Source organism: Xyrauchen texanus, chromosome 38 (genome assembly GCF_025860055.1).
Source record: "Xyrauchen texanus isolate HMW12.3.18 chromosome 38, RBS_HiC_50CHRs, whole genome shotgun sequence".
In the NCBI taxonomy this organism is placed as follows: domain Eukaryota; kingdom Metazoa; phylum Chordata; class Actinopteri; order Cypriniformes; family Catostomidae; genus Xyrauchen; species Xyrauchen texanus.
In genome coordinates this window covers 17,460,357-17,486,416 of record NC_068313.1, presented here as the reverse complement: position 1 = coordinate 17,486,416, position 26,060 = coordinate 17,460,357, and the positions used below count along the sequence as shown (strand labels likewise).

Here is a 26,060-nt window from a genome sequence, read left to right as displayed (position 1 = left end):
ATATAATATGTAAATGAACCCTTACTCACGATCACCTTTTGGGAATGAGGTTTAGACCACCTTTGCATGGACAAAGTAGATTTTGTGGTCATTTATAGAGTGTTGTGTCCAGCCTGGAGCTGTTTGAAGAGAACATTTGAAGCCTAACCCAAAGTCGTTCTAGCAAGTAAGCCAACAGTCGGCCATCTTTGGAACACTCTCAGGAGGCTATTTCCAGTCATGCTAGTGCAGCTCCTATCTATTTGAATGGGGGAACACCGACATCTCAAAAACGGTTGGTCAAGATTACGGTCAAAGAACATATTTCAAATCAGCATTTTTTTTTTTTTTTGTAATATTGCAATCATAAACTGTGTTTCTTCATATTATGGTAAAATATGCTATTTTTCCAGCTTGCATAGCTAATGTGCATGCATGATAGCAAGTTGACTGACAGGTGATATCTGTATCTCAAAGGTGATTGGCTCTTTTAACTGTAAGGCAGGACTTCTTTTCTACATCTGTTGACCGTTGGGCATTCAGAGCTCCTAGGTTGGGTGTTCCAATTTCTCCCGTCTCTGCTAAATAACCTCTGCCTAACCCTGTTGGAAAAAAAGAAGAATGAATACAAATGCAGCTTGAACCAGATAGTTTGTTGGTTTTTGCTTGTTTCCCAGCCTGGTCAAGCAGTCTTGTTGGCTGGTTTTTTCAGCATGTTTGAGCTGGTTAGGCTGGCTGACCAGCTGGCTGTCAAGCTAATCCAGCTGAGTACCAGTTTGGCCAAAACCTTGGTTTGGGAATATTCTTTTTAAAGGAATGGTTCATCCAAAAATTCTCTCATTTACTCACCCTTATGCCATCCCAGATGTGTGTGATTTAAAATAGATTTGCCCTGCTTAGTCAGGCTGCACTTAACATTCGTCTTGTGTTTTTGGTGATTCACATGCCTCATTCTTATGCCCCCTACTGGGCAGGGAGAAGAATTCATAGCAAAAATTTACTTAAATATTGATCTGTTTCTGACCCACACCTATAATATCACTTCAGAAGATGTGATTTAACCACTGGAATAATGTGGATTACTTATATGCGGTCTTTATGTGATTTTTGAGTGTCAACATTTTGGCACCCATTCTCTTGTATTGTATGGACAATATTTTTCTAAAAATCTTAATTTGTGTCCTGCAGAAAAAGAAAGTGTCACATCTGGGATGGCATGAGGGTAGAGTAAATGAGAATTTTCATCTTCAGGTGATCTATCCCTTTAAGTTCTGGTGAAGTATTCTTAAGCACAGGAGAATTGGTGCTGATTTAAACACAAAAGGTTGTAGTCACAGCAAATATTGGTTTAATGTGTAGATGTTCACTGCAGTCTGTATTAAGTTAATTGATAAATGAAAAATATTCATGGTAGGGATGTCCTGATCCGATAAGTATCGGCCTCCATACTGACGTTTTTAGACGGAAATCGGTCCGACGAGCCCGACCCAAATCCGATACTGTGTGTTAGTCATGTTCGTTACTGTCAAGCTCAAATTGACAAAACTGTTAAAACGCCATTAAAGCAGTTCATACGACTCGTGCATTTTATACAAAGCCACTTGAAGACATGCGATAGCTCCGTGAATCGCAATAGGCTGTGTTTAATAAGTAAACATTCAAAATGCACGCGCAGCTCCAGCGCGTTAGTGAATGGCGCTTCTCCATTTACACACACACACCCGCAGCTATTTTTAGCCTTCACGCCTGCACAATATTTGAGTGCTACAAACTATCAACATCTCAGATGTAGATGCTCAATAGTTCGGTTCACTTATGATTTGGACTTAGAACTTAGGGGGTGCATTTTACCAGAATTTAAATAAGCGAAGTAAACTGTGAATAAAAAACGTGAGGATTTAATAGTTAAAGCAGTCCCGGAGAGACTCACGGAGGCAGAGATATGAACTCAGTAGCAGGGTTTATTGAGCAGAGGATTGAAACGGTGATGTAAACATTGTGAGTAAATCCAGTTGAGCAGAGTGGCAAACAACGGGTAAGCAATATCCAGACAGTGTATAGACACAATGAAAGAGATAACAACAATTTTATGATACTTGCAGGCACTAATGAAGACACAGGTATGTTTGACATAGTAGAAAGTTCTGGAGTCTCAGAGACACTATCGATGAGAACAGGCAAAGAGTGTGCTTGTGAAAGCGGGGTATTTATGCAGTCTTTGATTAGCTGCTAATGATATGACGGTGCGTGTAATCAGAACTCAGGGAGTGCTGTGACGGCAGTGACGAAATGCGCACAATTGAGATTTATTACTATATATTACTATTATAATATATTACTATTATTATTGTTATCATTGTTTTACAAATGATAATAATATTTAAGATGAATGGGTTCCAAAAATTGACTTTGTGAATGAAAAGTAAGCTGATATCTTACAACTAAATTGATAAAAAAAAAGAGATCTGAATCATTTAAAGTCCAGATACAAGTAAAAAAAAAAAAAAGCCAAAATTTCTATGGATGACTTATACTGGAATTACTGTTAATTTTGCTGCCACATTATCCAGTATACTAGTTAATAATAAAGTGTTTCTTTATAAGCTATAGCCTACATTAATATTTAAATAATGTGTAGTTAAAGGTTTGTGATTCTTTACATATTAAAGAGTACACCCAATTAGTTCCACACAATAATGTAAAGATATTCTAAACTGATTATGCAAAAAAAATGGATCTGGATCGATATCGGCCAATACTGAGATTTCCGATATCAGAATCAGATCAGAAGTGGAAAAAGTGGTATGGGAAATCCCTAATTCATGGCACTAATTTGAAAACACTTTTGCTTTACATAATTCTTCACAGGTGTCTAAAAGTTTTGCACATTAAGGTCTATACACAGTATAGGTATAGAATATATATATAGATGGATAGATTGATTAGTTGTTACTTATAAACTTCACTTGTAGTAATATTATCAGTAGTGGTAATATTAAACCATTTTAACTATGTATTACTTTTAATAGTCTGTCTATGAATGTATAATGAAGATTCTCTCTCTCTCTCTCTCTCTCTCTCTCTCTCTCTCTCTCTCTCTCTCTCTCTCTCTCTCTCTCCAGCTGTGTTTTGCTGAGGATCAGAAGGACCTCACACACAATGGCCTGGACTCAAAGGAGTGTGTGTATCTGATCCAGATCTGTTGCCAGGTGAGTAATTTTGCCCACCCCAGCACCCACCCCCCCTTTACCTGAGTTGAAAATGGAAATACTGGTGGCTTCTGTTAAAACAAAGAGCTGGTTTGTGCACTGTAAGGGAATTATACATTGTTCCACACATTGCACAAGGAATTCTAAAAATATGAATCCAAAGTGCGTGCGTGCGCGTGTGTGTGAAACATTCCTCTTCACTGGGGCAAATCGCATTGTTTTCCTGGTATAAGAAATACACTGATTAGCCACAACATTAAAACCACTGACAGGTGTTGTGCAGTGGTTAGTACCTACCAAAAGTGGTTCAAGGAAGGACAACCAATGAACTGGCAACAGGGTCATGGGTGTCCAAGGATCATTGATACGCATGGGGAGCAAAGGCTAGCCCGTCTGGTCCGATCCCACTGAAGAGCTACTGTAGCACAAATAACTGAAAAACGTAATGCTAGCCATGAGAGAAAGGTGTCAGAACACACAGTGCATTAAAGCTTGCTGCGTATGGGGCTGTGTAGCCACAGACTGGTCAGAGTGCCCATGCTGAACCCTGTCCACTGCCAAAAGCACCTACCAGGGGTGCTTGAGCTTTAGAACTGGATCATGGAGCAATGGAAGAAGGTGGCCTGATGAATCATGTTTTCTTTTAGTTCATGTGGATGGCCGGGTGCGTGTGCTTCGTTTACCTGGGGAAGGGATGGCAGCAGAATGCACTATGGGAAGAAGGCAGGCCGGCGGAGGCAGTGTGATGATCTGGGCAATGTTCAGCTGGGAAGCCTTGGGTGCTGGCATTCATGTGGATGTTACTTTGACAAGTACCAACTACCTAAAGATTTCTGTAGACCACGTAAACCCCTTCATGGCAACAGTATTCCCTGATGGCATTGGCCTCTTTCAGCAGGATAATGCTTCTTGCCACACTGCAAAACATTTTCAGGATTTGTTGATCCCCCAGGGGGATTGTCCCTGTAATAAGGGCTATGTAAGTCGCTTTGGATAAAAGCGTCTGCCAAATGCATAAATGTAAATGTAAATGTTGAGGAACAGGATAAAGAGTTCAAGATGTGTTGACTTGGCCTCCAAACTCCCCAGATCTCAATCCAATTGAGCATCTTTGGGATGTGCTGGACCAATAAGTCCTATAAGGCCCCAACTCGCAACTTACAGGATTTAAAGGAACTGTTGCTAACGTCTTGGTGCCAGATACCACAGGACACCTTCAAAGGTCTTGTGGAGTCATGACTCGATGGGTCAGAGCTGTTTGGCAGCACAAGTGGGACCAACATGATATTAGGCATGTGGATTTAATGTTTTGGCTGATCAGTGTATATCTCCATACCAAAAAAACCTACTAATGAATCCAGCCTCCACAAAGGGATAGTACACCCCAAAATAAAATATACTGGCATAATTTACTTACCCCCATGTTCCAAAACTATTAGATTTGTTGGTGGATGGGCAGATGTTAGGTTTTGACATTACTTTTAAGTTACTTTATGCGATATACATGGAATATACATATACATGGAAATTAAAATACAGAGTGGGACATGTTCCAAACTAGTCAATATGTGGAATAACTTTGAATTTAATTCTGCAAGCTGTATAGGAAAAAATAGATTCTATTTTGTTAGTATTAAAAGGATGTTACTACCAATAGTATAAACCACTTTGAGTTATAAAAGTTATGAAAAATAATTAAATAGTTGTAGTCATCCTGCCCATAATTTGAATGATCCATAAATTACAAATCTGTTTTAAATGGTTTAAAAGGCCCCATTAAATGTGGACTGTGCACTCAGTGGGCTTCACACGGCATTCAGCCAACTTAAAGGAATATTCTGGGTTCCGTTCAAGTTATGCTCAATCAACAGCATTTGTGGCATCATATTTATTACCACAAAAATGTTTTTGACTCTTACCTCCTTTTTCTTTAAAATTAGCAAAATCAGCAAAATAAGCAAATAGCTCAGTGGTAAAAGACGCTGGCTACCACCCCTTGGAGTTCGTTAGTTCGAATCCCAGGGCATGCTGACTGACTGCAGCTAGGTCTCCTAAGCAACCAAATTGGCCCGGTTGCTAGGGAGGGTAGAGTCACACGGGGTAACCTCCTCGTGGTTCGTTCTCAGTGGGGCGCATGGTGAGTTGAGTGTGGATGCTGCGGTGGATGGCGTGAAGCCTCCACACTCGCTATGTCTCTGTGGCAACGTGCTCAACAAGCCATGTGATAAGATGCACGGGTTGACGTCTCAGACGTGGAGGCAGCTGGGATTCGTACTCTGCCACCCGGATTGAGGCAAATCACTACGCCACCACGAGGACTTAAAAAGCACATTGGGATTTCCAAATTGAGAGAAAAAAAAAAAAGAGAAAAAAGTTCCAGTGAGGCACTCACAATGGAAGTGAATGGGACCAATCCATAAACATTAAAATACTTACTATTTCAACAGTATAGCCATAAGATGTAAACAAAATGTGTGTCACAGTTTTTCTCGATCGAATTTACACATTTATCCAAACTATAAATAATCCTCAGAACAATTGAATTTCACAGCATAATGAATCTGAATTATTTTCTGATAAAGTAAAAAAATATATATATATACATTTAAAAAAATAAATTAAGACAGCACTGTAAACACAGATGGTACAATAATTTTGGACATTGATTGTGGAATTTAGACCAATGCCATTTCTCTCTCTTATTTTTTTTGTTGAGATTTAAAGTCACTGTAGGCCTGCTCACATTAGGTCGAACTCTGTGTGCTTCAGAGAGCTCATGATTCATAACATGATCAATTAGAGGGACGCTTGGATCATTTGAGCCTCTTCTATGTCTTTACTCAACTCTTCTACCCAGGTGTCCTCTTTCGCTATGCTCACCATCATAACACAATCTCCACTTATTCTTTCCTCAACTCTTTCAATGTTCACCCCTGAAAGAGTTGAGAATCCTTCCGCCTTTTCTCATCACTTCTTCCTAATTCATCTTCTTTTACCCACTCCACCTCTTCTCAGTTTGCATATCATCTTTGTCTTGTTGTTGTTCTTCTTCCTAATTGAATTTTCATATTTGATCCATTTTTGTAGATAGCAAAGTCATGATAGTTGTGTGAAAAATTTTGTAAATAAAATTTTCTTTGCTGAGCGCATTACTAACACAGCAGATATCCATATAAAGGGATTTGACAACCTGACATGTGCATTTGTGAATATGACTTTAATTTAGTTGTCTGGGTTAACTGTTTTGAAAGCATAAATCTTGAAAATTATGAAAATCAAGGAAAATATCAAGTTTGTTTAGGACAATTACAAAGTGTTCAGATGGCTGTGTGAATTATTTTAAGAGCAGTGACTTGAATTTGGAGAAATGTGTCAAATTGATCGAGAAAAACTGTAACATGATTTTAGTGTGATAAAATGGCTTAATAACCTTTTCTGTGTAACATTATAGGCAATTTTACAACTTTATTGCAATGATGATGTAATTTCAACAAACCCTAAAATTATTTTACAGCTCAAATACATGATTTATAACAGAAGAATTAATGCAAGTGCTTTTATAAAACCATTCGCTATGCATTTCTGCTTTTAAACCCTCCAAAAAATTGGCCCCATTCACTTCCATTGTAAGTGCCTCACTGTAACCTCAATTTTAGCTTATTTTAAAGAAAAGGAGGAGTCTAAATCCATTTTTGTGGGAAACGGCATTATGCCACAAATGTTGTTGATTGAGCTTAACTTGTATTGAACCCAGAATATTCAGAGATTCCAAGTGAGCATATTTGTACAGTTAGAATGGCACTCCAAATGGCATAGGGAATACGGGTACTTTGCTTGCCATCACTTATCATGCACCATCAGAATACTACACACCATTTGGCTAAAATAAATGTACAATAAGAAAACAAAACGAGTTTGAGACTCTGGCCTTTTAAATTCAGCTTAATTCACCACAGATTTGATTCCTGTGCAGTTGTAAAGCGCACGAGATGCTACCGCTACATATTATTCACAGTGGCGCCATCTTTGGGAATGAAAACGAGGCTGTGAGGGATAGACTTACCATCTCTTCAATGGAGCACATGGTATAAAGCTGTATAAAGCAACTAGATCCCATCTGATTTTCTGAGTGTTCTTGGAAAAATGTTTCAATGTTTTGTCCGCAGAATGATCCAAAAACACTTTAAACTGCAGTACAGCTCAATGAAGAGATTGCACTTTTCCTCACATCTTCTTTGCAATTCCTGTCCAAAATCAAAGATGGTGCTAGCGTGAATAAGGTCTATTATCATGATAATTGGTGATACAACAGTTAGGAAGAAACACGTATTATAAAATAACCAAATAACATTTATTTTTATATTAAACAGCAACAGTCATGTATCTTATGGGTTACGAGTCAGGAGAAATATTAATTTGAATACATATTTTATTAGAATACATAGGCAATGGGGTACAATTGGCTAAAGGCACACCTTAAGGAAAATATGCTTTTTGTATAGGTTACAAAGTGTATCATGATTAAAACTTTATTGAATATTGATGGAGCAACATAATTTGTGTGAAAATAAATTATAACAGAAGGTTGTTTTGATGAAAATTATTATTTAAATGGTGGCAAGTGGGCCTTTTGCCCCATACTTGGGATTAAAGGCCCCACAGGGTATTATAGTGATATAGGGGCAATAGTTACATTGCAAAATGTAATTTGTCAACTATTGACAGCAAATACTTTTAAGACGGCAAGATGTTTTGAGTAACAAATGAAGATAAAGCTTTTTCAGAATAACCACTTCAAAAATGTTTGCACAATTTTCTGTTCAATTCAATCACATTTGACATTTTGTAACATTTCAAATATTCCATAAACAAATTAATCCAACTTTGAGCATTCTTCAGTACAAATCTATTGCCCCCACTTAAGAAAAACAATGTGTTTAATGGGGGCTTTTTCGCCCCAAATGCTATCGTTTCACTTAATGGAAAGTTATTGAAAAACATTTGATTTAATCACCCTGAACAAAACTGAAAATGACAAATAAGTATTTTGTCTTAAAATAACTGAAAATTCCAGGGATTTTCAGTCTCTATGTTAATTTGCATCATTTTTTAAATAATGAAATATTTGATCAAATTACCTCAAAATCAAACTTTACTCACTGCACATAACGGTCTCATTGGTTAATATTTTGTAGTTTATAGTGACAAACAACTATAGTGTTAGTTATTATTGCTATTTAGTGCTTTGGGGTAAAATAAAATGTGCCTTTTACCCTGGAGGGCATTTAGCCCAGATGTACCCTATTATATTAATTTGTATATACATGGAATAAGGTAATTTGCAATACATTGTCATGTTTTTACATACGTGCTCTTTATTATTTCATCTTTCTTGAAACTCGTAATCAGCTCACCTGAAGCCCTGATTCTCTTTTTCAATTAGAAATATGTCAACACAGGACTGCAAACTGTGCTTATCAATTGATTTCATGAGGACTTGAAGTGTTTCCCAAATGTCCCAAAATAAAGTAATTTATTTCCATTGTTTTCTAAAAGAGGTTTGAAGGACATTTTATCATTCAGCTTCCTTTTATTCTATAATTGTTCTGGCTTTATTGCTGCTCATGTGTCTTAGGATCGTAAGTGGACAGTGAGGCGTTCATATGAAGAGTTTCGTTTCCTGGACAAACACCTCCACCTCTGTATCTATGACAGAACGTTCTCTCAGCTTCCTGAACTGCCCCGAATAGAGAACCTCAAGGACAAAGCAGAGGTATGTGCACCTTACATATAGTGCCAGTTCAAAAAAACTGTGTAAGCTGCCTTCCTTTAATAAAGCAGGTTGGTTTAGATATAGGAGCAATAGTTATAGTGCAAAATTTGTCAACTAATGCAAATGATTTTGAGAAAGCAAGATGATCTTTTCAGCAACAAATCAAGATAATGCTTAATCTAAGTAACCACTTGTTAATTTCAATCACATTTGGCATCTCATAACATCTAAAGTATTCTATAAACAAATTAATCTCCATTATGATTGGATCAGTCAATGTAAGCCCACTTAAAACATTTTATAACAAATCTATTTGCCCCACGCAAGAAAAACAATGCATTTTATGGGGGCCTCATAGAAAATACATTAAATGGATAGTTCATCCAAAAATTCTCTCATTTACTCACCCTCATGATATCCCAGGTGTGTATGACTTTCTTCTGCCGAACACATTTGAAGAAAAAAATATCTCTACTCAGTAGGTCCTTAAAATGCAAGTGGATTGTGATCAGACATATAAAGCTCCAAAAATCACTGAAAGTTGGCATACACGTCATCCATACAAATCCAGTGTATTAAATGTGTAAAAAGATCAATATTTAAGTACTTCTAACTATAAACCATCACTTTTGGTAATGAGCCAAGTTCATGTGGTCCTCATCTGAAGAATTCGCCTTGGCATTTTACGGACGTAATCTCACGTTCTCCTCTTGGTTGAGGCATCCAGGATAAGCAAAAAACGCACCATTGTGAGTAAACAAACAAATATTAATAAAGATCTAAACCAAAGACAATGAAGCTTCTGTAGCTTCTCACTTGTAAACAGTGATGCGTAGACAAGTGCATTCCACTGCTGACCAGAAGCAATGGTTTAGAGTTAAAAAGCACTTGAATATTTATCTTTTTCGCACCAAAAGCAATCATGTTGCTTTAGAAGACATTAATTTAACCGCAGGAGTCTTATGGATGACGTGTATGCTGACTGTCTGTGATTTTGGAGCTTCAAAAGTCTGATCACCATCCACTTGCATTTTAAGGACCTACTAAGCTAAGATATTTTTCTAATTTTCTTCAAATGTGTTCAGCAGAAGACAGAAATTCATTCACACCTAGGATATTATGAGGATGAACTTATTTGTATTTTTGGGTGAACTAAACCTTTAAACATTTTGTCTCAAAATGAATGTGAGAATTTCATTGATTTTCATTCGTTTCATACATTTGCAACATTCTAAAAAATATAACATATTACATAAAATTGCATCAGTATCAACATTTAGACATTGCACACAATGGTCTCCTGGATCAGGATAATTTTTTGTGCATATTGACAAAAACCTTTTTAGGAAATTGATGTGGCAATTTTTGTTGCTATTTAGTGTTTTGGGAGAAAATATATCAAAAGTACCTCTTACCCTGGAGGGCCTTTAGCCCTGTTGTTCCCTAATAATAAAAATGAATTATGTCATTATTAACTCATTGTAAACCTGTATGCTGTTATTTTTCCCTTGGAAAGAAAGTAGACATTTTTGAAGAATCATTATGCAGCTCTTAACATACAACAATAGTTCATAGTGACTACAGTTGTCTGTCAAGCTCAAAAAAAAACAAACAAACAAAAAAGGCACAATGAAGACGTCCATAAAAGCCTGTACACTATATTCCACATCTGCTGAAGCCATACAGTATGATAGCCTTTTATGAGGAACAGACCAAAAGTTACTGGTGTATAATTGCCTAACGTTCTGTCTGTCACATAAACTTACCGTATAGATTCATAAGACTATGAATATAGCAAGTTGTATGGACTATTTTATACTTTTATGAAGGGGATTTTTGTCCTAAATAGAGTTTAATGGCTCCTAGTCAATATAAAATTTTGCACTTTGGCAAGTGCTGTGCAAAGATTCACTCCTTTTGTGTTCCATGGAAAAACAAAGAAAAACCAAACACTAGTTTGTAAAGAGACAGAATTTTCATTTTCGGGAATCTCTCTCTATTTCTTCTTTTTGTTTATGTCTCTCTACAGACACCGTACCAGATGCTTACTACATACATTTCCTGTCTGTCAGCTCTTGCTGATAACAAGATCAACTGTGGGCCAGCACTCACATGGATGGAGGTATATCAGTCACTCCCACTCTTTAACCTACATTCCACCTGAAATCTTTCTGTGGGTGCCTGCCCAAGTCCTATATCTTTAATACAGAGCTGATAGATAGTAAATTAGCCATGCCCAATGCCATGCTTTAGTTAACAGAAAAGCAGTTTCATGGAGTGTTTCATGTATTTAACAACAATAAATTGCTCAGATCAGCTTTTGAAACATAATCAGTCTTATGTCATACCTTGATGTGCAATCATGCATCTGTTTACAGTCACACCCTCTCTCTGATAGACTGTTAGTCATTAACAAGGATAAAAGACACCCGCCTCTTTTCACATAGACTTTTCTCAGGGCGTCCAATAACACAAGTTGTTTACATTATCTTTCTCAGACTAGCTGTTGACTTTTGTGTGTTTTTCACTGACACCATTCAGGTCATAAAGGAAGAATTGCTGTAGAAGCAATGTAAAGCCTTTACTAATCATCACAATATTTTACTACTATCTAATTTATTGATTATTATTGATCCGTTATTAATTAAGATTAATCTTCTTACTAGTTGTATGCATGCTTAAAGGGATAGTTAACCCCAAAAATTTCAATTCTGTTGGACGCTGCACGAGTGTTTGTAGCTTGCTAGCCTGCTTAGCATTGCTTATGCTTATACGTTCATTGTTTTATCCTTTGCCATTTTACCACGTGCTTCAGGTTTTCCACTTTTCTTCTACCTGTGCGTATTATACCGTGTGCACCCTTTTCTATTGTTCTTTTTCTTTTTTACCCTTATCTCGTGTCTCGAATGCGTGCATTCATTTTCTCAACTGTGTTTTACACGGATTATTGCATCAATCTCAAACATCTGCTGATTAGGAACCACATCGATCTCAAACCCTCGCTGCTCAAGAACAACCATAACAACAACAACAACAACAAACAACTGCGGTAAGTCATGGCATTCGCTCATGTTATTGCTTCCTTCACATGTTTACTATAGCTTCTTTCGTCAGCAGTGAGGGATTCACATGTGATTAATGTAAGGAATTAGTCAGGCTGACAGAGAAGGTTAATGAGCTGAGTAACGCATCGGAACACTAGTGGAGCTCAGTCAGAAAGAGAAGCCGGTAGATACTGTTTCGGATGCTGGTAGAACCGCGAGCAACACACACACTTTGGTTCTGGCTCTAGAGCCCCCACAGCTGGGCAATTGGGTGAAGTCTCGGCGGCATTATCGCTCAGCAAAGTGACATCACTCTCCCATTCATGTTAGGGTTTCCAATCAATTCTCACATCTCAGTGATGCAACCACTGAGAATCATGTTAAAGAGGTGTGTAAACTTGTAAAAAGGATGTCACTGTAATATAATCGGGCCCCCTCCCTACTCATTGTGGTGACGAGGTTTATAGTAGATTATTACTGAATGGATGGATTAGTGGTGTCTGGAGAATAGCATAGGATTTATAGACAATTGGAAGAGTTTTTGGGGTAGACCTGAACTACTAAAGAGAGACGGACTCCATCCCTCCAGAGAAGGTGCTGTTCTCCTCTCTAGTAATTGGTCTCATAGTCTTAATAATTATAGTATTTGACTAACAGGGGCCCAGGTCAGGAAGCAGACAAACTGGTTAATCCGAACGACTGCTAGCTGCCTTGAGACATCACACAGTTCACATAAACTATAACACATAGAGACTGTATCACCTAGATATCATATAGAGACTGTGTCTGCTCCCCGAACTACCAAACACAAAACTTTCACTAAATCATTTAGAACAAATATGATTAAGGTCAAACTTGGAGAGAAAGAAAAAACTATTTTCTTTAAGATAAACATCTTATAAAGGTAGGGCTAATAAACATTATAGCTCTTTCTACTAAAGCACTAATTGTAAATTACATTATTACAGATCATAGTTTGAATGTGCTCTGTTTGACTGAAACATGGCTTAAACAGGATGAATATATTATTTTTAATGAATCTACTCCCCCAGGTTCGTTTTATAAACTGAGCCTTGTCTGAAGGTTCGAGGAGGAGGTGTTGCTACAATTTACAGTGAGGTTTTTGACAGAGACAGGTCTTTTTAACTAATAATGCTAAATATGACACCGTCAGATTTAAATAGAAAATCTCTGTCAGCTTTTGCCCTTGCTACAGTATATAGATCACCCGGGCCTTATTGATTTCTGGTTTCCTTGGTGAATTTGCTTATTTTCTATCTGATAATATGATAATACATTAGTAGGTAATGTAGATAGAGCTTTAATTGTTGGTCATTTCAAAATTCACATAGATGATGAAAATGACACATTGGGATTTGCATTTACTGATATTCTCAACTCTCTCAAACAAAATGTGACTGGAACAACTCATTGCCATAATCATATGCTAGATTTAATTCTGTCATATGGATTTGATGTTGATACTATAGAACTTCTACCGCAGAGAGATGACATCTCAGATCATTATCTCTTCTCTGGGTTGTTGCGATCACCTAATATCACTCAATCTACACCATGCTATCATTCAGGTAGAACTTTTCTTTCAACCACTAAATATAGCTTCACTAATAATCTTCCAGAATTGTCTCACATACTCAGTAAGACAAAAAGTCTAGAAGAACTTGATGAAATAACAGAAAATATAAATACAGTCTTCTATAGCACTCTTAATTGTGTCACCCTCCTTAGATAAAAGAAAATTAAAGAAAAAAGCCTTGCACCATAGTACAATGATCACACTCATGCTCTAAAGAGAGGAGCTCAGAAAGTGAAGCCAATTGGAAGAATACAAAATTAGAAGTATTTTGCAGTGCATGGAAGGATAGTGTCTGTAGCAAGAGACAGGCACTAAAAGCTGGCAGGTCAGTATATTTTAGCAAACTTATAGAAAATAACCACAACAATCCTAGGGGTTTATTCAGGACTGTGGCTAAATTGGTTAGGCATAAAGCATCGACTGAACCAGATATTCCGACGCATCCCAATAGTAATGACTTAATGAATTTCTTACTGATAAAATTTAAATAATCAGAAATAAAATTGGAATCAACTGTCACAGCACCTCAGAAAACAGTGTCTCATAATTTTGCTAAAAAGCAACTTCAATCCCTTGCTTCAGTCCTAGGTCATGAAGCGCTAACAAAATTTATAATAAAACATCAAAAGCCACAACATGTATGTTAGATCCAATACCAATTAAGCTCTTAAAAGAGGTATTCCCAGTAATCTCAGAACCTCTTCTTAATATTATTAACTCCATTCTATCCTTAGGACATGTCTGAAGAAACTTTAAAATGACAGTTATCAAACTGCTTAAGAAGCCACAGCTGGATCCTAGAGAATTGGATAATTACAGACTGTGGTAGGGTAGAGGGTGGGGCCGGGTCGTGATTATACACACCCGGTCCATTATCAAGCTAATCAAGCCTCAGAGAGGGATAAAGGCCGCCTGCAGATGATTGTGCGAGAGAGAGACATGTCCGTCATGTGTGTTTGTGTCTTCTGTTTAAGTTTTATATTAAACTATTATTTATATTGAAAAGCGGTTCTCGCCTCCTCCTTTCCATTGACTTCTTTACACAGACCATTTTCAAATCTACCATTTATGTAGAAAATACTAGACAATGTGGTGTCCTCCCAACTATGTTCATTTCTACAGATAAATGGAATATATGAACAATTTTGGTCTGAATTTAGGCCCATCACAGTACCGAGACTGCACTTATCTGTTACAAATTACTTACTCTTATCATCTGACCACAGCTGCATTTCTCTTCTAGTGCTTTTAGATCTTATTGCTGCATTCGACGCGATAGATCACGACATTCTCTTGAATAGGCTGGAGAATTATGTTGGCATTCGTGGACTTGCATTTAGCATGGTTCAGGTCCTATTTATCAGACCGCTACCACTTGATTAGCCTGCACAATGACAATAAAGTTGAATCTAATCTAATCTAACTTTGTTTGTGTAAATGAGGAATTGTAAAATAAAAAATAAAAAGTAAAGAATGGAGTGCCACAGAGATCAGTTTTAGGACCTCTGCTTTTCTCCTTGTATATGCTTCCCCTGGGAGATATTATCATGACTCATGGAATATGAAATGAAATCATGAAATGTCCTTCTACACAATTCCGACAAAACAGAGGCACTAATGATTGGACCAAAAACCTCAAAATAAGCTGCTAAAATATCATTTGATTCTCGATGTACTGTTATGGCAAAGTACTTAGGTGTTATATTTGATACTAATCTGTCCTTTGAAAATCTCATTTCCAATGTTTGTAGAACAGCATTCTTACACCTAAGAAATATTGCTAAATTACGACACATGCTTTCTGTTGCTGATGCCAAAAACGAATTAATGAGTTCATGACCTGAAGACTAGATTATTGTAATGCATTACTGGGAGGATGTCCTGCAAGTTCAATAAATACATTTCAATTGGTTCAAAATGCAGCTGCCAGAGTTCTGACTAAAACTAAGAAATATGATCATATTAGCCCAATTTTATCATCGTTACACTGGCTAGCTGTTAAATTAGGCCGCTTTAGTTAGGTCTGCCGTAACTAGAAACATCCATCATGATGTATATAACTCTGTATAAAATGTAATCGCATCTACACTAATATTATTCTATTTGTTTCCATGTGTCAACCTTGGGATTCACATCTGCCAGTTCCGTTCCTGCTTGGTGTCGGACTCCACTGCTATGTGTCACTGAGAGATGACGACAAACTACAGTCGGTGCTTGCCAGAAATCACTTCAGTTTTTTGACTTCAGAGGATGAACTGATGCCAACACCAGCTGTAAGACATCATATGCCATTGCCTGAACCTTGGACTTGGACCCCACTGAACCTCACCGAAATGACTTGCAAGTTGAACTGCAATATACCTCATCATTTATCTCTGCCTGCATCACTTTTGTCTATTGATGGACTACACTCTTGAAATGGAATACATAGACTATCATTTAATTGCCAACAAAAGTCTTCATCAGCCAACTAACAAAGGACAATGCATCTATGTGTACTTCTGCAGTTAATCCAGGATGGACTTCAAAGACATTAGTCATTAATCTTACAGTTCATACAAAAAATCTTCTTTTTTGTTTTAGACACTGGACCTTAACACTTACTTAGTTTACTAATCTTAAACCATGAACTGCACTGCACATAAATAACTAATATTGGCATTATATTCATGCTGGTTAGCCAGAGGAGAATTGGCTCCCACATGAGCCTGGTTTCTCCCAAGGTTATTATTCTCCATTAACCAACATCTTATGGAGTTTTGTGTTCCTTGCCACAGTCACCTTCAGCTGCTCACTGGGGTTCTAAATACAATTATTATTTCTTTTTTTTTAATTTTATACACATTTTACTATCATATTTAATCAAACTATACAAAGATCACTCACTGTAAGACATTATAGATATTACAGTTTTATTATTTTTTTTTTTTGTTAATGCATGATTTCCTGTAAAGCTGCTTTGAACCGATGTGTGTTGTGAAAAGCACTATACAAATAAAAATGACTTGACTTGACTTTTTTTCTTCTCTTTTAACAATATTTGAGATTTAACAGGCCACAACGATACAATAAAACAATAGTAAGTATTTATAAATAGTTAAAAATATATATATTTTAAGGAATAACAAAATAAATAATAAAAACATAATTATATACATGCTATATAATAATCAATATATAAATAATACATTCAAATAATGAATAAAATATAAATGAAAATACAACTGTGGTACAGGGATATTCAGACAATCTTACAATAAGGAGAGTAAGTGATATAGGCTAAATGATGTATACAGACAATGCAAAGACGAAACCATGACAAAAATAGGACTTTAAGCATTAATTCAAGTTACAATTTCTCTTTAAATATGTTTAATCAGTTTACTCAAATTGAAGTTCAATTTAAAAAATTGATTGATTTATCTAATGTGGAAAAGGTTTAGACTACTTAAAACAATCAATAAAGTCAACTTTTAAGCCATTTAATTCAGAGCAACTTAATCTTTTTAATTAGTGAGCACATACAATGTCAAGTTTGGTGGTGGAGGTAGATTTTACAGGCTTCTGAACATGCTCAGTTTGATCACTGCTCAGTCCTGAGGAGGCCATTTGGGCAAAATAATCTCCCCAAATTTGCAAAATAACTGCATAGGATTGTCAATATAGCGGGGTAAGATTAAGCGCTATAAACTTCATATTGTTGCATTTACTACTGAGCATACCCATTGGAGAAGCATTGCGTATACCCTCAATCCATTGCGTTCAATTTATTTAAGTTTGTTGGTTCAAAGTGTGCTGATTTATGAGGACATGTAAATCATTTGTCTATAATCTGTTTTTAATTAATAGATGTTTTAGCTCTATGTGTGTTTTGAATGTGTTGCTGTAAAAAGTCAAGGTGATTAGTGTTTGCTTTGATGAAGTTTCTTTAATTATTAAGTTGACTTCTAAAAGTTTGAAGTACTTGTTACCTACACCACATTTTAAATTTGACCAACTGTGAGGAATGACACATAGATCACATTTACACGCACTTAAGAGTGGCAGGGCGGGGTTGGGCCTTGATTCTGTACACCCTAATCAGAGTTAAATAGAGTTTATGGAACTTACAAAACAACTTTTGTAAGGATTTTTAAGTTGGTACAACTAATTTGCCTGAAGTTAAGTAAACCCAAAAATACTTTGCAGCTGGTTGCTTTACTTTAAGTTTATTCAACTTTTTATTTTTAAGGGATACCCACATGACTAACATTATGCCTAACTTTTCCTTTTAAGTTCCATGGAAGAAAGTTATTTTGGGTGAACTGTCCCTTTAAGTGTGATGTTTTGACTGGTCTGTCCTCACCTTTTTAGATTGACAACAAAGGGAACCACCTGCTGGTTCATGATGAATCAACCATTAATGTTCCTGCTGTAGCTGCTGCCCATGTCATTCGGCGATACGTCGCCCAAGCAGCAGATGAACTCTCCTTTGAGGTATTTTTTATTTTTTTATGTTGTTGTGTCTTCACCTTTAACTGTGGATTTGATGTTAGTCAATTTTTAGATGATTATTAATGGAAGCTTATTATCTCCTCCAAAGGTTGGAGACATAGTATCCGTGATCGATATGCCTCTTAAAGAAGACACTGGATGGTGGAGGGGCAAACATGGATTTCAGGTGGGTTCAATATACTGTGCATTGAAATGGAAATGGTATATATCCTTGACTTTTCATGTACTGCTTTTGTAAAAAAAAAATATTATTATTTTGTTATCTAATTTTCCTCCTGTTTCATGGCAGTCTGTGATACTGCATCTGTATTTTCATTAAAAGGCCCATATGAGGAGGCCTGGGTAGCTCAACGTGGAAATCTGGTGACTCCCACTCCTGGAGTCGCGAGTTCGAATCCAGGGCGTGCTGAGTGACTCCAGCCAGGTCTCCTAACCAAATTGGCCCGGTTGCTAGGGAGTGTACAGTCACATGGGGTAACCTTCTCGTGGTCACTATAATGTGGTTCTCACGCTCAGTGGGTTGTGTGGGGAGTTGTGCGCGGATGCTGTAGAGAATAGCGTGAAGCCTCCACATCTGCAATGTCTCGCGGTAACACGCTCAAGCCAAGTGATAAGATGCGCAGACTGACGTCTCAGACGCTGAGGCAACTGAGATTCGTCCTCCACCACCTGGATTTAGGCGAGTCACTACACCACCACGAGGACTTGGAGCTCATTGGGCTTTCCAAATTGGGGAGAAAATAAAAAAACAAAACAAAAAGCCCATATGTGTTTGACAACTGTCATCGCTTTCGAATCAGGTTACGTATACATGTGAGAATTGTTTTTCCAGTTTTTATGTCACGTTTGAGTCAAAACATCAACTCTACTTTCTCTACTGGTAATAAATGTGTTGTAAAGTAATTGCTACTGATATACGGGTCCATAAATAAGGTATTTTTATTGTGCTGCAGCAAGATTGTGCATTTTATAAACTGAGGTGTTTCACAGACTTATTCTTAGCCATAACTTAAAAGGGATAGTTCAACCAGATATGAACATATTGTCGTCATTGTTCCAAACCCATATGACTTTTTTTCTTTCATGCCACACAAAAGGTGGAATATTTGGCATAATGTTAGCCTCAGTCACCATTTATTTTCATTGTATGGAAAAATGAACACTTAAAGTGAATGGAGACTGAGGCTAAAATCTCAATTTGAGTTCTATTAAATGATAAGTAATTTGGGTTTGGAACAACATGAAAGTAAATGATGAGAGAATTTCAATTATCTACTGTCCTTGCAAGGGTTTTAGAGACCTTGTTGAAATCAAGTGAGATGAAATGAAGTGAAAAGTTTATAATTTTTAGTTTTCTCTCTTTGTATTCACAGGTGGGCTTTTTTCCTTCTGAATGTGTGAAACTAATTAGTGAAAAGATCCCCACAAATGTGATGTCATTGGCCAAGCCAGGTGTGCACTTTTTGACCAGACTGTTTCGTTTTAATGTGAAACCATAGCAGTTTCATTAGTTTGTATTTATTATTAAAATAACATCAGCCTCGGTGTATTTAGAGGTAAACATTTTTTCAATTTCTCAGCATTGGTTTGAAAGCTTTGGTATTCATAATATCTTGCAGTGTCTAAGAAACATGGCAAGCTGATCACTTTTCTGCGCACGTTCATGAAATCGCGTCCCACCAAACAGAAGCTGAAACAGCGAGGGATCCTGAAAGAGAGGGTGTTCGGCTGTGACCTTGGAGAACACTTGCTTAACTCAGGCCATGATGGTGAGAGGACAGAGCAATTAAAAACCTCATGAATATGTTTATTGGGTGATTCTCACAAAACCTGCAGAGAAAATGTCTTGTTCCAATTTACTTCAAAATCAAATGAAAGAAATACAAATTACATTTTGCATTAATAAAATAAAGCCTGTTTTTAGGATCATTAAGATTTTTTTTTATTTGTATGATGGACATTCGTAATGCACATTTTATCAACCTATTCTTATTACCGCAATATGAAAAAATGATATACTATTTAAACTGCAAAGTATTTATACATCATAGTCAGGGCTGGATTGATAATCTGGCATACGGGGCATTTTCCTGGTGGTCTGAAGCACTTTAGGGGCAGACAGGCCATTAGGAGAACCAGTTGGGCCTGTGGGCCAGCCGCAAAACGGGGCGAAATAAGTTTAAATGAGCCACCACGTTATGCAGTATGGGCCACAAAACGGCGCTACGATATGGCGAAGGGGGAAGCGATATGCCGAAAAGGACAGCGACATCTCCCCCTATATATACAGTTGAAGTCAGAAGTTTACATACACCTTAGCCAAATACATTTAAACTCATTTTTTCACAATTCTTGACATTGAATCATAGAAAACATTCCCTTTCTTAGGTCAGTTAGGATCACTACTTTATTTTAAGAATCTGAAATTTCAGAATAATAGTAGAGAGAATTATATATTTCAGATTTCATTTCTTTCATCACATTCCCAGTGGGTCAGAAGTTTACATACACTTTGTTAGTATTTGGCAACATTCAAATTGTTTAACTTGGTTCAATACTTTTCGAGTTGCCTTCCACAAGCTTCTCACAAACATTTGCTGAAATTTTGGCCCATTTCTCCTGACAGAACTGGTGTAACTAAGTCAGGTTTGTAGGCCTCCTTGCTCGCACATGAAGTGCACCTCCTACAGCAAAGCACCACCACAACATGATGCTGCCACCCCCATGCTTCACAGTTGTGAAGGTGTTTTTCGGATTGCAAGCCTCACCCTTTGTTCTCCAAACAAAACGATAGTCATTATGGCCAAACAGTTCAATTTTTCATGAGACATTTTGACATTTCTCCAAAAGTAAGATCTTTGTCCCATGTGCATTTGCAAACTGTTTTTATGGCTGTTTTGGAGCAGTGGCTTTTTCCTTGCTGAGCAGCCTTTCAGGTTTTGTCTACCTGTTTCCTCCATTTTCACAAGGTCCTTTGCTGTTGTTCTGGGGTTGATCTGAACTTTTTGCACCAAATGGGTCTCCTTCCTGAGCTGGTGTTTATACTTGCATACTATTGTTTGCACAGACGAACGTGGTACCTTCAGGCATTTGGAAATTGCTCCCAAGGATGAACCAGACTTGTGAAGGTCCAAAAACATTTTCTGAGGTTTTGGCTGATTTCTTTTGAATTTTCCCATGATGTCAAGCAAAAAGGCAAAAAGAGTTTGAAGGTAGGCCTTAAAATATATCCACAGGTACACCTCCAATTTAGTACAGCTCCTATTAGAAGCTGATTGGCTAATTGTATAAGGCTTATAATTTTCTGGAATTTTCCAAGCTGTTTAAAGGCACAGTTAACTTAGTGTATGTAAACATCTGACCCACTGGAATTGTGATATAGTCAACTAAAATTGAAACAATCTGTCTGTAAACAATTGTTGGAAAAATTACTCATGTCTTACATGAAGTAGATGTCCTAAACAACTTGCCAAAACTATAGTTTGCTAATATATAAAAAAATTAAGAAACACAGTTTCACAATGAATAAGTTGCCATATGCCTAACATACATTACGTGGCAGTCAAACAATAATACCAATTGACATTTTAAAAACACGTCCACGCACAAAAGCCATAACCAAGGAGGTCTAATACCAAGAAAAAGCTCTCTAATAATATTTGCGATTTAAATTTTGCTTGCAATAAATTTTGATTTGTACACAGTTAATTTTAAAAACTTGATCCGACACTGAATGTTCCAGCAGCCTAATTTACACTTAGAATACTCCTGATGTTGCTATAACAGTGCAAAAAGCACTTACCAATTTATTTGAAGTGAAAATCAGTCCTCGTTTCTTGTTTAATTAATCAATTGCATGATCATGCAGAACATCTCAGGTTTTTAAACCCATAAGGATCTCTTTCTCAATAGTGATGTGGCAGTGATGACTCGTCAGCTATAGATCTTCGCTTTCAAATTGCATCACTTAAAGCATGATTGCGTCACTCAAGGCCAGCTAGAAGGCCTGGACTGGGACATATCGCACCCACCGTGAACAAATAAACAGCTCCCCGTCTGTCGCTCACTTCGACGTTGTGTCAAAGAAGCGACACTAGGGGTCTCTCTTGAGAGCCTTGTGCATCTCTGAACTTGAGAAGAGGCCAATGAGAAATTGGCAGACATAATTTCCATGTCCCGCCCCCGGACATACAGGTATAAAGGGAGGGAAATGCGTTTGTTAATTCAGAAATTTTCTTCGGAGCCGACTGGTTGTGTCAGCAGTGAGCTGCAATTCACAAAACTTTTCACCTCATCTCTAAGAGCGTATGCTGATGGATCTACGGCACATATCAGCGGCTTTCTCCTTCTCTGCAGCATTCTCTAAAATGAACGTACTTTCAGGACGCGTCTTTATAAAGATGCCCTTCTGCCCCTGTGTAGTTCCTGGATGCGGTCGAGTTCTCTCCGCTCCTGACGGTCACAGGCGCTGCCTCATGTGTCTGGGCCGTGATCACACCGAGGCAGCGTTTGTGGATGGTTCATGTTCTCACTGCGAGAACCTTACCATGGCTACGTTGCGGTCGTGGCTTTTCTTCCCAAAAAGTACATCCCCACGAACTACCCGCCCCCGACACGCACGTTGACTTCCGTCCGGGCTCGGGGTGACAGCGGCTCGCCTCACGGCCAGTCTGCCTATCCTATTGAGCCCCCTGAGCTGGATGATGAGGTCGCTGCTGCATCAGAGAGTGTTCCGGCGTCTGATGCGGAAGACTCGATTGGGCTGCCACCCTCGGGTCAGCACGCCCTGTCAGAGGCTGACTCCCAGATGGCCGACATGATTGCCCGGGCTACCGTCAGCATGGGGTTGGACTGGAACCCTCCGTCCTCCCCATAGCCTTTGCGGCTGGATGATTGGTTCCTCTGGTCTGGGCGCCACTCAAAGCCGGTCTTCCTTCAGCACCTGAAGGAAGACCGGCGCTATGAAAGCGCTATGAAAGCGCTTTTGCCTCCCGATGCTGTATTACTTGCTCCGCACCGCTGCGAAGCCCTGCCTGGTACGTCAAAAACGATCATCCCCTTAGTGCCCCTAGCACAGAGCTTGGATGTGTGGCTTTAACTTCCAAATTTGTCACGCTGGCTGGCCAGCACCATCCGACTCGGTTATGCAATTCACTTTGCCAGGCCTCCTCCCCCCTTTGGGGGCGTCCGCTTTATCATGGTGCACGGCGAAGACGCCAAGTCCCTGCGCGCTTAAATCGCGACTCTCTTACTCAAAGACGCGATAGAGCCTGTCCCTCCAGCTGAGATGAAGGGTTTCTACAGCCCTTACTTCATCGTACCCAAGAAAGGCGGCGGCATACGACTGATCTTGGAATTACGAGTTTACAACCGGGCCTTGCACAAACTCCCGTTTAAAATGCTCACCCAAAGACACATCTTGGTTCGCAGCGTTAGACCTGAAGGACACATACTTCCACGTCTCAATCTTGCCTCGACATCGACCCTTTCTACAGTTTGCGTTTGACGGCCAGGCGTATCAGTATAAGGTCCTCCCCTTCGGCATGTCCCTGTCCCCTCGTGTCTTTACGAAGGTCGCAGAGGCAGCCCTTGCCCTGCTTCGGGAAGCAGGTGTTCGTATACTCAACTACCTTGACGACTGGCTCATTCTGGCCCACTCCCGAGAGTTACTGTGTGTCTACAGGGACCAGGTGCTCATGCACCACAGCTGCTAAGGGCTTCAGATCAACTGGGAAAAGAGCTCGCCCCAGTTCAGAGCATCTCTTTTCTCAGCACGGAGTTAGTTTCAATGATAGCGTACCTCACCAACGAGCACGCGCAGTCAGTGCTGGAATCCTCACCTTGTTCAGGACAGGCATGGCAGTCCCTCTAAAACATTTCCAGAAGCTCCTGGGGCATATGGGGTCCTCAGCGGTGGTCGTGCCGCTGGGGTTGATGCATATGAGATCGCTTCAGCACTGGCTCCATACTCGAGTCCCGAGACAGGCATGGCGCCGTGGCACGCACCATGTGTTTATCACCCTGCCTGCCGCCAGACTTTCAAACCCTTTTATATGGCAGGAATCCCCTTGCAGCAGGTGTCCCGACATGGTCTGGTCACTACAGACGCCTCCAAACAGGGTTGGGGCACTGTGTGCAATGGGCACGCAGCCGTGGGCCTTTGGAAAGGGCCCCCGCTGCGCTGGCACATCAGTTGCCTAGAGTTGTTGGCTGTACTTCTTGCCCTTTGGAGATTTCTACCGCTAGTTCGGGGCAAGCACGTCTTGAGCCCCTTTGTTGCTGTTTGCAGTACGTTCTTTGCATATCTATTTGGAACGGACGAGGAACAAGTCATTCTGGTGGCCCCCTACTGACCCTCTCCGACTTGGTTCACGGATCTCCTGCTCCTCGCGACAGCCCCTGCCTGGCAAATTCCCCTGAGGAAGGACCTTCTCTCTCAGGGATGGGGCACCCTCTGGCATCCGCGCCCAGACCTCTGGATACATGATCAACCAAGCCAGAGCTCCCTCTACCAGGCAACTTTACACCCTGAAGTGGCGCTTGTTTGCAAATTGGTGTTCTTTCTGGTCTGAAAACATACAGAGGTGCGCAGTCGGGTCAGTGCTCTCCTTTCTGCAGGAGAGGTTGGAGGCTGTCCCCCTCCACCTTGAAGGTGTATGTTGCCGCTATTGTTGCCCACCATGACGCAGTAGACGGCAAGTCTTTGGGTAAGCAAAACTTGGCTATCAGGTTCCATAGAGGCACCCAGAGGTTGAACCCTTCCCGGCCAAGCCTGTTCCCCTCCTGGGATTTCTCAGTGGTCCTCTCGAGCCACTAGAATCAGTTGAACTCAAGGCCCTCTCCCTGAACACGGCCCTCCTGATCGCGCTCACCTCCAACAAGAGGGTCGGGGACCTGCAAGCGTTCACTGTCAGTGACACCTGCCTGGAGTTCTGTCTGGCTTCCTCATGGGCACTGGCCAAAGGCACCTCCTTAGCAGACATATGCAGAGCAGCGGGTTGGGCAACACCCAATACCTTTACCTATCTCAGGGTTGAGTCAGTTTCATCCCGTGTTTTCTCACTGACCGGGTGTACCGCTTGCACCTAGCGCCCTTTCCCTCCACTGAGGTAATATCCTCTTATCCCAGGAGATCCCACTAACTCGGCTCCCTGGATGACGCCTCCTTAGCCCTCTGGTCTGCGAATTCAGCGGAGGAATTCCCCAACCAGACCCACTGCGAGTACTCAAATGACCCTGTGTGTATTTTCCATGGTACGGTCCCCTTGCGAGCGGACCCGCATCTCCCTTGGGCAGTCCTCACTGCCCCCCGGTTGCTGTGTTTGTAGCAACTCCTCCCTCCCAATGAGGTACAATCTACCACCGCGCCACTCTCCACATGTGAGAATGCGTCCTTATACCCGTATGTCTGGGGGCAGAACATGCAAATTCTGTCTGCCAATTTCTCATTGGCCTTCTCTGAATTTCCGAGATGCGCTAGGCTCTCAAGAGAGACCCCTAGTGTCACTTCTTCGACACAATGTCTCATTCCCTCAATCGGGGAACGGAGGTTACAACAGTAACCTAGATGTTTTTTACTGTTCATTTGTAGATGAATAGGAGTGGAAAGCAATTGAAAATACATAGATAAAAAGGTCAATGAGAATGAAAGGATGAAAAAATATGTATTTATTAGGTTCATGTTGTGCCAGCAGAGGCTTTGCTGGCCCTGATAAATTGTCACTGTGTAAACTTCTGACTTCAGCTGTGTGTATGTATGTGTGTGTGTGTGTGTGTGTGTGTGTGTGTGTGTGTGTGTGTGTGTGTGTATATATATATATATATATATATATATATATATATATATATATATATATATATATACACACACAAGTAATATCACATGAGCAAGAGTGCGATATGGCCTTACATCAGCCCCCATATGCTCAGAAATGGCCCTGGTTTACAGTCATTTTACTGTACAC

General features: G+C 39.4%; 1 protein-coding gene across 2 annotated transcripts in view; it reads left to right on the top strand.

Moving 5' to 3' along the window:
* Nucleotides 1-26,060, top strand: part of LOC127631827 (rho GTPase-activating protein 32-like) — a 51,545-nt gene that overhangs the window by 15,343 nt on the left and 10,142 nt on the right. For both annotated transcript variants that reach the window (XM_052110191.1, XM_052110192.1), the window contains 7 exons: nt 3,102-3,188; nt 8,824-8,961; nt 10,991-11,083; nt 17,956-18,078; nt 18,185-18,262; nt 19,470-19,548; nt 19,716-19,865. In XM_052110191.1, coding sequence (XP_051966151.1) covers nt 3,102-3,188; nt 8,824-8,961; nt 10,991-11,083; nt 17,956-18,078; nt 18,185-18,262; nt 19,470-19,548; nt 19,716-19,865 — 748 coding nt within the window. The remainder of the gene's footprint in view (nt 1-3,101; nt 3,189-8,823; nt 8,962-10,990; nt 11,084-17,955; nt 18,079-18,184; nt 18,263-19,469; nt 19,549-19,715; nt 19,866-26,060) is intronic.